The sequence below is a fragment of the Poecilia reticulata genome, linkage group LG13 (assembly GCF_000633615.1).
Source record: "Poecilia reticulata strain Guanapo linkage group LG13, Guppy_female_1.0+MT, whole genome shotgun sequence".
Lineage (NCBI taxonomy): Eukaryota > Metazoa > Chordata > Actinopteri > Cyprinodontiformes > Poeciliidae > Poecilia > Poecilia reticulata.
In genome coordinates this window covers 30796518-30808324 of record NC_024343.1, presented here as the reverse complement: position 1 = coordinate 30808324, position 11807 = coordinate 30796518, and the positions used below count along the sequence as shown (strand labels likewise).

Below are 11807 nucleotides of genomic sequence, written 5' to 3'. Positions count from 1 at the left end.
GTGTGTGTGTGTGTGTGTGTGTGTGTGTGTGTGTGTTGGCCTGTTTTTGTGTTATGGAATCTGTCGGTGTGTGAGCCCGCTGTGAGTCAGTGTGTGAGAGGAATCATTCTCCGCTGGGAGTCAGAATGTGTCACGCTTTGTCCCCTTCAGAGGAGCCCCAGGCCTGCAAGGGCTGCAGTCTTTCACCTAGACCCCAACGCCTCCCCACTCTTTGTTCACTTAGCTCCACTCCAGAAGGCCACATTCTTCCAGTAACAAGTTAAGAACCAAAAACAAGCCGTTTTCTATTTTATCTCTTTAAGAAAGTTAAAGAGATAACTTTCTTAAAGTTATCTCTTTAAGAAAGAGATAACTTTAAGAAGTTATCTCTTTCTTAAAGAGAATCCCTTCCAGAATCATGAAGGGATTCTGGATCCCTTCATGAACAGTTTAATTTAGATATTGACAGAGTTGTAAAGTAAAGAAATACTTTGTTACTGTAATGAAAGTAGATTTTACAGGTGTCTTTCTGAGAACTCTCTACATTTTAAGATATTTTTTAAGAGAAATATCTGTACTTTGAACTCCTTGTATTTTCCACATATAGCTTGGATAAATAATGCAAATAATGCAAAAATAAAGAAGGAAAAATATAAGTGTTGGTAATTCACTATTCAGTCGGATACAACCAAAGCAAAGATCAATAAACTTTAAAGTCTAATGAAACTGGAAGACATTTTAAAATAAATAAACAAAACAACAGAAACAACAAATAAAATGAATTATGAAGTCTCTGTAAACAAAATTGCCCTTCAAAATAAAGGGCTAGTTGAGACCAAAACACCAGACTGAAGACTTTTATTATCCTGTTTTTAGTAGAAAAAGAGAAAAATAGTAAATAATGCAAATGGAAATTATTGAGCTCCTTTTAATTCATCAAGTGAGTAAATGATTTATAGCTTATTGCAACAGGATTAAGTTTTATATCTACATGGTATTTGGCGAAAGCTAATGCTAACACGCTAACTTCAATGCCAATTATATCTACCCTTGAAAAACTACAACCCTTTATAATTCACATTTTTACAAAGCCATTAGATATTGTATTTATATTTATACTATATCCGTGTTTTATTTTGGTCCTGTATGATTCTTTTTTTTTTTCCAGGAGAGGAAGCGGAACTGCTGCATAAACAGTTTTCACAATAAGAGCATGAATATAAATGTGTAACTACTTGAAGAGTTAACAGTTAATATACAAAACTTCAACACAAACAACATCAAACTCAACTGAACGTTTATAAAACATCTTGGTTTAGAATTTATCCGGAAAAATTTATTTAGGGGAAGCTAAGTTTGCTAAACATTTTCAAAGTCAGCAAAAGCACTAATCGAAAAATTAGCTCCCCTATTAGCGGACAAATAGTAATCCTGAGAAGAGTGAGCTTACGTTTCCTCTAACTCCATGTTTATGTAAAAAAGAAATCTAGTTAAGTTGGTCTTTTGGCCATTAAAATCTCTGTCATTTTGTGTGTTTACTGTTCTGCCAGACAAGCCTCCCACAACGTCGACTTCTTTCATTTCCAGGCCTTTGATTACTGTTGAGCCTGAGTGGGAAATCCTCTAATTTACTCCTCCTCTGTTTGAAACGCAGGGTATCATTCCTGAACTGGGTCTGACTGGGATATATTCTGCTGTCTGCACACTTTACAAATGTTTATCTCTATAGAAAATATGCAAGTGAAGAGAAAAACATGGAGATTTTATGGCTAAATGTCTTAGAAATGGTCTTTCAAAAAAAGCTTGTGTCTGTAAATAATTTCTGAAGGTTATTTTGAATATTGTCACACAAATATTGGTCAGGTCTCTTCAAAAAACTTTAAAATACAGAGTTCTTTCTTTTTCATGGGCTTGCATTTTTAGTTTTTTTCTTTAATAATAATAATAATAATAATAATAATAATAATAATAATAGTCTTTGTGCATGGAGTTTGCATGTTCTCCCTGTGCATGGTGGGTTTTCTCCAGGTACTCCGGTTTCCTCCCACAGTCCAAAAACATGACTGTCAGGTTAATTGGCCTCTCTAAATTGTTCCTAGGTGTGAGTGTGTGTGTGCATGGTTGTGTGTCCTGTGTGTCTCTGTGTTGCCCTGCGACAGACTGGCGACCTGTCCAGGTTGTACCCCTCCTCTCGCCCGGAACGTTAGCTGGAGATGGGCACCAGCACCCCTCCCGACCCCACTGAGGGACAAGGGTGAATGGATGGATGGATGGATGGATGGATGGATGGATGGATGGATGGATGGATGGATGGATGGATGGATGGATGGATGGATGGATGGATGGATGGATGGAACATTACATAATCTAAACTGTACTTTCCCATAACTGACATTTTACTTTCCAAAACTTAAATGTTACTGTATGCTATCTAGAACTAAACTTGTCACAATAAAATTTTTTGCTTGACTATAAATTGTTGGAGCAATTATCGCAATAAATGATAATATTGTTGTAATGACGCCATTTTCAAGTAATATATTCATAATGGTATAATTATGCAAGTTTGCTCTGTCAAAGTCTGATAAACTTTAATTTTGTAAAGAACAAAGTTCATGTAAAAATACAAAATCTTCTAAAAAAAATTTGTGGTCTAGTTTCTGATGCAGATATCTTAGTGCATTTAAAATAAAATAAAAAAACTTACAAGTGGCTGTTCACCAAGATAAAGAGGCTTGTTTTAAGTAAATTATTCCTTAATATTGGTGAAAAAGTTCTAGTTCCACTGGTAGAATATTCCACTGCGTCGTTACCTAGCAACCCCAGCCAAGCCAAGCCCGTTACCTAGCAACCCGATTCTAGTTCCATTGGCAGATTCTTTCACTCAGATCATATGTTATAAATAAAATAATCTGCCAATGGAGCTGGAACTTTTTCATCAATATTAAGGTCTTATTGACTTAAAACATGCTGCTATATCTTGCTGAAAAGTTACTTTTATTTTTGTTTTAAGTGTACTAAGACATACGCACTAGAAACTAGACCAAAAATGCTTGATGATTGTTTGTGTTTTTGCAGTGCATTTTTTGACAGATGGAGAAAGATTTCACATGGAACGTGAAAGCTTCTTTGTTAATGTCCTGAAAACTAGCGTCATAATCAGGAGGCCGTGGAAATGGCTTCCCTCCCACTTTTCTCGAGTCGGCGTGAACTTTCTCACGTTGATGCTGCTTCCTGTTCCCAGCGCTGTTGCAGGGGTTTTGGTTTGAACTGACCGACTTTGTTTCCATCCAGGTCTGGACAGAACCAGCACTTTCTCCTGTGAAGCTTACAACCGGAAGGGCGTGTCGACCTCCCGGTCTGGAACCATCACCGGTAATCGCCCTTTAAAAAAAGTCTCTCTGCTGAATTCGCTGCTGCAGGATTTTTGTTTACTCTTGTTTTGGTGTTTCTTTTCTCTCTTTAGTTTTGCCATCCCAACCTCATAATGTGAGCGCTGTGGAGATCAATCAGACCGCCGTTCGTTTGTCCTGGCAGCCTGGTTTTGGAGGAATCTACCCGATAATACGCTGCTCTGTTCAGGTGAGATGGAGCAGGATAAGTGGAAAACATCTAACCTGGAAGTCTCACACTGTTGGACTTCGATGCTAAACTTTGTCTTCCTCCTTTATATTTGCAGAATTTATTACAGAGATTATTTGTCAAAAGGCTACTCAAGTACTCAGTAACCGATCAAAACGCCAATTATTGGACTGCAAAAACACAAAATCTTACAAAATATTTTTGGTTTAGTTTCTAGTGGAAATATTTTAACACCCCTGAATTAAGACAAAACTAACTTATAAGCAAGATATAGGAGCTTGTTTTAAGTCTAATTTCTTCATATTGATTTGAAAATCAATATGAAGACACAAACACTGTTAGATTATTCCTTTTCGACCATGGGAATAATTTTGCTTTAAGCGAAATAATCTAGTAGTTTTTCATCAGTATTTAGGAATCATTTTCTTAAAACCAGCTCCTATGTCTTCCTGTAAAGTTACTTGCTAGAACTTATCGGATGCACAGACAGATATTTATTGGTATTTTAACAGTTTGTTAACGGCTTTTATCAATACATTCTGGCACAACCAGAAGAACATTTATCATTTTAATTTTGGCTAAATTGAAAGTGCGTTTGGCTGTTATAAGTGAAGTAACCAGCCAGTGGAACTAGAACTGGTTGCTAGGTGACGGCCTGGGCTTGGCTGGCGTTGCTAGGTAACGGCCTGGGCTTGGCTGGCGTTGCTAGGTAACGGCGCAGCAACATTCTACCGGTGGAACTAGAACTTTTTTTGTAAAGATAAAGGAATTATTGACTTAAAAAAAAACCTCATATTTATTACTGAAAAGTTAATTGTAAGTCAGTTTTGTTTTATTCCTACTGTACTAGGATATTTGCAGTAGAATGTTTTGCTGTGTGTAACTGAGTGGATGTAAGTAGTTTCTGCCCAACTTTCTGCAACCCTAATTTTAAAGAAAAGGATGGATCCTTTTCCTTTGGTTGCCTCGCTCATCCTGTTCCCCTCCCTGCTGTCTTCGTCCATGGATCAGGTTTCGCTCTGGGAAAGTGGCCTCCTGAACTAATCTCATGTAGCACCACTCCCTCTCCTTGTGTCTGGTTGCCACCATCCAGCTCCGCATTTCTTGTAGCTGAAAGGAGGAAAGTTTTCCTCCTGGAAAAAAAAAGAGAGAGCTGTGCAGCACCACCCCTAAACGTCTGGTTCTAATAAAGCTGCCCCCCTCCTCCTCACAAGGGGAACAAGACAAGGGGCCAGCCTCAGCAAAGTGGGGCAAAAATCTGAGTTTAACAGTTTATTGTGCAGAGAGGAGTAACATGAAAAAGGCTGGGATGTCGAGAGCAGAAAGGCTTTTCTGTGTTTCACATGAAAGGAAGAAGAGAGAGTGAATGGAAAGAGGAAAAGCAGTGACAGCAGGTATTGTGGGCCTGAGCCATTCAGCTGGATGAGTCAGAGCAGAGGCATAGCAGTACATGAAACACTTGTTTTACAACTCAGAGCTGATTCACGCTGTTGTTTTTTTCATCTGCTCTCCTGAATCACTCAGACTACTTCCTAAGTTTTATGCTCACGCCATGAGGAAGGAGAACCATCAGGGTTTAAAACCTGCATCATCATCAGCAGCACCACACTGCAAAAACACTAAATCCTACCAAGTAGTTTTGGTCTAGTTTCTAGTACAACTATCTTGGCATACTGGATGTAAGACAAAACTAACTTCTAATCAACTTTTCAGCAAGACAACAGTCAAGGGCGTCAAACTTTTTTTAATTTTGGGGCCACATTAAATATTTGAATGTTCTTAAAGGGCCAGTTGTTCCAGAATGTATTAATAAAACCCAGTAAACTGAAAACATCAATAAATAGTTGTTTGCTTCAGCAATCAATAAGTAAAGTAAAATTAAATAATATTGATCAGTCCATTCAGGGTTTGATGATTGTTTTTGTTTTATTTGCTATCAAAATCACAGATTTTCAGAAATATTTGTAAGGAATTTTTACTATATTTTTGCTAATGTATGATGTTAAATGTGACTTTTTATTAATTGTCAAATTGATCACAGCTGTGGCAGCAGTCACTTAAACTAGAGGTGTGCCGATCGATCGGTCACCGATCATAATCAGCCGATTTTCGTGAAAAAGTGCATGATCGGTGATCATTGGCTCTTGTTGTCGATCACCTGCATCTCATTTCGCTGCCTGCCTGTGCAGCTGGTCTCCTCTTTCCTTCACTCTGCGCAAACGCGCAGCAACAAATCCTAAGCGATGTTGAACTATAACGCACTGAGTGAATGGGGACGTTTGCGTGTTGCGGTGGAAAATTGAAGCACGTTCAAGTTCCCTGTAAGTTAGTTTTGTCTTCATTCGAGTTAGTAAAATATTTACACTAGAAACTAGAAAAAACATGTTTTTGCTGTGTATAATGTGTTTCATGCTACAAAAACAAGTAATTTAGGTCTATTTTCTTGTGGAAATATCTTAGTTTTGTTTCAGATCAAATGTACTGATTTATAACTAACTTTAAAGAATGATACAGGAGATTTTTAATCCTTAATCTGGATTAAAAAGTATTATTTCCTCTGGTTGCGTTACCATATAATTGCGCAATTTAATTGTGGAAAACAAACTTATGTTAGTTTTGTCTTATTTTAAGTGTGCTAAGATATTTGCTCTAGAAACTTCAAACCAAAAATACTTGTTAGGATTTTGTGTTTTTGCAGTGCAGCGCTCAGGCTCATAACCCAGCAGCGTTCGCCTCGTTTATAGAATAACTGCGTCCAGTCTGTAGCGTGTAGCAGCAGAACAATGGTCTGGACAAACAACTTTGATGTGGTTTTGGGATTCCTGCTGGGAAGATTTCTTTCTGTTGTTCCCCTTTTTAAAAAAATGTGTTTACTGCAGAGAGTTTGCAGAGGCAGCAGGTTTCTGGCTCTGATTTGCAGCTGCTTTCGGTGCACCTTGCTGAGCGATATGCGTGTTCAGCAGGTTTTACAGCAGACAATTAGCACTTAATGACGCCTCCCACTGCCCCAGTCTACAGAAGGTACAACCCATGCTAAACTTGCACATTTAACACAAGAATAAAAAGCTTAGGAAAACATATAAATATATAGTGTGGATCCCTGGCAAGACTTTTTGATTAATTCACTGCATAGATTTTAACATGTTGAAACTGTGAAGCAAAAATTTACCGGTTCAAAAATCTACCATTAGATTTTTGAATCTAATGGTTCAAAAATCTAATGGTTTTTGAACCATTAGACAATCTAATGGGATGCTGGAAAAGACTATTGCTGTGTTCAAGTTGTGCTAAAAGCAGTTAGCTTATCAACAAAGCTATTCAAGGCAAAAATAGCATTTCAGTGCTAAACACGTAGCAGCAGCACAGACGTCCCCAATGCTAACGTTAACACAGCTCCGAGAATAATCAGGAGCTCCTGAAGCACTGAAACTAAACACTTATACCAATCAGATGGTTAATCACCTAAATAACACATTGAGAAGAACAAATATATTTGTTCTTGAGCTTTTAGGTCTATTTATTCAATAAGTTAGTTGCAAAAAGGGTTTTAGAATTGAAAATGTTGCTTGATCGGACAGTGAAGCTGTAGAAAACCTCCCGCTTGAATTATTTTTGCATTTTTGGGAGCATTCAGAGAGAGCGGTCAGAAGCTTTTTCAATTCAAAAAGCCACTTTTGTTACCAGCAAACAAGATTTGTAACTTTGTTTTATTTTTATTCTATTTTAACTCAAATTATTGTAAACATCCACGAGTTTTTGTAGATATAGTGCAAAAACCCAAAATCCTACCAAGTATTTTTGGTCTAGTTTCTTGTGTAAATATCTTTTTACACCTGATATAAGACAAAACTAGCTTATAAGTAACTTTTCAACAAAATATCTGAGCTTTTTTTAAGTCACCAATTCCTTAATGTTGGTGAAAAGTTTGAATTTCACTGGTAGATTATTTCACAATCAACAGGCACTGCACCGTTACCTAGCAACCCCAGCCAATCCCAGCCCGTTACCTAGCAACCTCAGCCAAGCCCAGCCCATTGCCAAGCAACCCCAGCCAAGCCCAGCCCGTCACCTAGCAACCCCAGCCAAGCCCAGCCCGTCACCTAGCAACCTCAGCCAAGCCCCGCCCGTTGCCAAGCAACCCCAGCCAAGCCCAGCCCGTCACCTAGCAACCACAGCCAAGCCCAGCCTGTCACCTAGCAACCCAGTTCTAATTTCACTGGCAGATTATTTCACTGATAACAAGGGAAAATTTCTTTTTGGGAAATAGGAACGTTTTCATTAATATTAAGGAATCATTCACTTAAAGCAGCCTCCCTTTTTCATGCTGAAAAGTTTGTATGTTAGTTTTGTCTTATTTCAAATGAACTAAGATATTTTTACTAGAACTTACTAGAAACTTAAGATTTTGTGTTTTTGCTGTAAGCATTAGAAATATTTCAGATTTTTCATTTTTCTTGCTGTTCTGCTCAAAATATTATTACAATTTCATCAACCTTTAGGTCCAATAGGGAGTTTTTTAGTTTTCTCTTCCAATGTTTTGATTCTGGGAATCACGGCCTGTTCCTGTTTTCGCCCTGTGAGCCACAACAGATAAACCTCCCACACAAGAACGGCTGCAGCTGCTAAATCCGCCACAAAGGCTGCAACAACTTAACGCTACTCTGTCTGAACGTTTCAGGCCAAGCAGTCGGGAGATTCCTTCCCGGCAGACTCGGATAAGACGATCCACACCCAGAAAGTGAACGTCCCGCCAGCCACGCATGTCGTCCAGGGCCTGGAGCCGCACACGCTCTACGCCGTCAGGGTGGCCTGCGACAGCAGCCAGGGCCCGTCTGACTGGTCGCCCTGGGTGGAGTTTCGCACACGAGAAGGAGGTGGGTCTCTCAAGAGGATTGGTGATGAGTTTTTTTCCCTCGCCCTCTGGATGTCAGTGTTTGTGTTGGAAGTATGTGAAGGTCAAAGCTGCGATGTTTCCTCCCTCCTCTGTTTTGGGCTGACGCACCAGTGAAAGCTGCAGGTGCAAACAAAAGTCAAGCGTTTAGATCTGTTCATTTCACTACAACTTGTTTGTTTGTGTTTGTTTGTGTTTCAACAACAAGGCAGCTCAAGGTGCTTTACATCACTGAAACACAGTCACCAATTGTGAAAAAAGCAATAAGCAGTAATTCTGTCACCAATATACATCAAAAAAATATTGATTAATGTTTTACTTACTACTAATCAAAACAAAATACAGACTAAAAAACAGTTCATACCTGATCACTTATTTATTTACTTAATATTTACTTATTCATTTTTCCTTAGCAGCCAAGTTATTTCTATGTTTCTACTTTATTTTTATATTTATTGTGATATACTTACTTATTATTCTTTTATTCAATTATTTGACTTGCCTTCGAGAGTTGCTAATTTATTTATTTTTTCTAAATGTTGTACTTTCTTTTGTGCACAATGACGATGAAAGAAATTCTGATTCTCATTGTGAAAAGTAACGCTGACCAGCTGGGTTTTTAGTCTAGATTTAAAGGAACTCAGTGTTTCTGCTGTTTTGCAGTTTTCTGGAAGTTTGTTCCAGATTTGTGCTGCATAGAAGCTGAACGATGCTTCTCCATGTTTGGTTCTGGKTCTGAGAATGCAGAGGAGAAGCAGAACCAGAACCTGAGTGGTCTGGAAGGTTGCTATGGCAACACCAGCAGATCTTTAAGCTGATTTATAAACTTCCAACAGTATCTGAAGGTCTATTCTCGGAGCTGCAGGGAGCCAGTGGAAGAACTTTAGATCTGAACTGGGTGATGTTCTCTATCTTCCTGGTTTTAGTCAGAACTCCAGCAGCAGCAGACCAGTGATGACACTGTTGCAGCAATCAATGCGACTAAAGATGGATCAGTTTCTCTAGATCTTGCTGATTATCGCTGGAAATGTTCTTCAGGTGATAGAAGGCCGACTTTGTAACTGTCTTTATGTGTCTCTGAAGGTTCAGGCCTGATCTCTAGTTTCCATCTGTAACAGCTGAAGCTGTGCGTTGACTCCAGATCGTTCCTCTTTAAATCCAAAGACAAAAACTTCAGTTTTGTTTCTAATCAGCTGTAGAAGGTTTTCGCACATCCACACATTGATTTGCTCTAAGTATCTATTCAGTGATTGGATGTAGAGCTGTGTGTCATCATCATAGTTTTGGTAACTCATCTTATTTCTTGTTAGAACCTGAGCTAATGGAAGCATATAGATATTCAATAGGAAGAGGCCCAGGTTGAACGTTGGGGAGCCCAGATTGTAACTTCTGTTCCGAGTTCTTTAGGTAAGATTCAAACCAATTTACTGCCATACCAGAGAGTCCTATCAGTATAAAAGCATCATTTTCATAGTAAAAGTGCATAAATGTGCTCTCTATCCACATTTAAGCATGTTGAAAAACCTGACCCCATGTTGATCTGAAGTATCATGATAGGTGCCGCATTAGTTTCCCCTTTATGAAGGCTCAGTCAGTGCTTTCCCTGAAACGGGATGTAAAAAGTAAAACTGCTTAATTGTAATATGATGGTGGTTAGATGTAGGCTAGTTTCCAGTTTTTAGATACTTCTGGGTTATTTAGAAAAGAAAGTCTGAGTGAGCTGAATAAGCAGTTTCGGAGATGCGAATGGGAACACAAAAGCTGTGCTGGTGGTTTTTAAAAAATTACTGTTAGTCTTTTTCAATATTCCAGGCATAACATTTGAAGAAGCTGGATACTGATACACCAAGGCATTTTGCTCCACTAATGGATTCCTGGGCACGGTATCCTATTCATGCGATTGACTTTATTCAATCAGGCATCAAAATAGAGACGTTGCGTGATGAAATATGAACCTGTGTTGACATGATCTCACCTTTCTGCTTTATGCACATGTGAGATTCTGTCACCTGGAATCAAAAAGAAGTCATAATGCTGGGAACAGCATAAGCCTTAAAACTCTCTGCACCCGAAAATAAGCAGAAAGCTAAATTCCAGTAATCCCAGAGGAACAGAGGAAGAGAAATCTCCCAAAGAGCCCCCAACGGAAGGGGAGCAGAGACCCAGAAAGACCCCGGACAAGCCCCCAGGGGTGTCGCTTCATCTCACACTGGCCATGTAGGGAAAAATCCTGCATTAAAGGCAAGGAGGTAAAATCAGCATTTTAGGGCTTTACATCATGTTACAGTGTTATTCCCTTCGTTCTTTCATGTTTGAGGAATCCTTTTGTCGGTGCTGCTCCTTCAGACTAGCGGCAGCAGCTATTAGCAAACACCTGGTGGAACTACTGGTTTACTGAGCTCCTAAGATCAGTTTCTAATGAGGAGCTTTGTTGTGACGACGTGCTGAAGGCAGCGTGTCAGAAAGAGCAGGAGGTTCTTAAAGAGACAGAGGCCCAATTTCAAGGCGTCAAATTGCAAAGTCAAATTTCTTTTAAGTTATGCTTGACGTAGCATCTTTATAACAACTGAATGGAGAACATAGTTACTTGATTGTGCTATGAAACGGAACTATGTGTCTGGAAAATACAAATGCCTTCACTTTAAAGCATTTGCATACCAGAGGAGAAAGCAAACAAGCTACATTATTTTATTATTTTTGAAACATAATTAGCACCCCTAACTGTAGCCATTTATAATACTGTAGAAACAGGCTGGACGTCACCCAACATGCTTGATTTTAGTAAAATGTGTCAGTTATTCTGGGTGAGGGCAGCAGATTCATCATGAAAACATTTCATCAGTTCATGACAAAGCTTCCCAACATCACAAACAATTTTGTGTTTCATGCCAAAAATAAAGTTTGCTATCAGTCCTGTTTAGTTCACTTTAGTCAAACTCTAGTTTGTTTACTTGGAAAGTCTGGTTAATTTGGGGAGGTGTGAACCGGACTCAGATGCGGACCTGTTCGAATGCATACATGTGAACGCCGAGTGGACTGGAGACCGCTCCAAAGGAGGAATTGGACTACAGCACAGGGCATTCTGGGTAAATTGAACCAAAATAAATGTGCTAGTTTAGCGCTAGAGCAGTGGTTCTTGACCTTTTTTGAGGTACCGAACCCCCCAGTTGCATATGCGCATTCACCGAACCCTTCTTATTCCAACCCCCACCAGTATTCTGATTTAGTGATGTAATTATATTAGGTGTGTTACCACCCCACACCACTAGAGGCAGTACCAACCCCGAAAAGATGCAACTAAGGAGCAGATTTAGACTATAGAATTTGGTAAAAACTGTGAACTTTGCTGAAGTAA

General features: G+C 39.0%; 1 protein-coding gene across 1 annotated transcript in view; it reads left to right on the top strand.

Annotated features, from left to right (window-relative positions):
- The window catches only part of axl (AXL receptor tyrosine kinase), a 46484-nt gene that overhangs the window by 13588 nt on the left and 21089 nt on the right, over positions 1 to 11807 (top strand). Inside the window, exons 5-7 of the mRNA XM_008426523.2 lie at positions 3274 to 3354; positions 3446 to 3561; positions 8240 to 8435. Of these exons, the coding sequence (XP_008424745.1) occupies positions 3274 to 3354; positions 3446 to 3561; positions 8240 to 8435 (393 nt within the window). The remainder of the gene's footprint in view (positions 1 to 3273; positions 3355 to 3445; positions 3562 to 8239; positions 8436 to 11807) is intronic.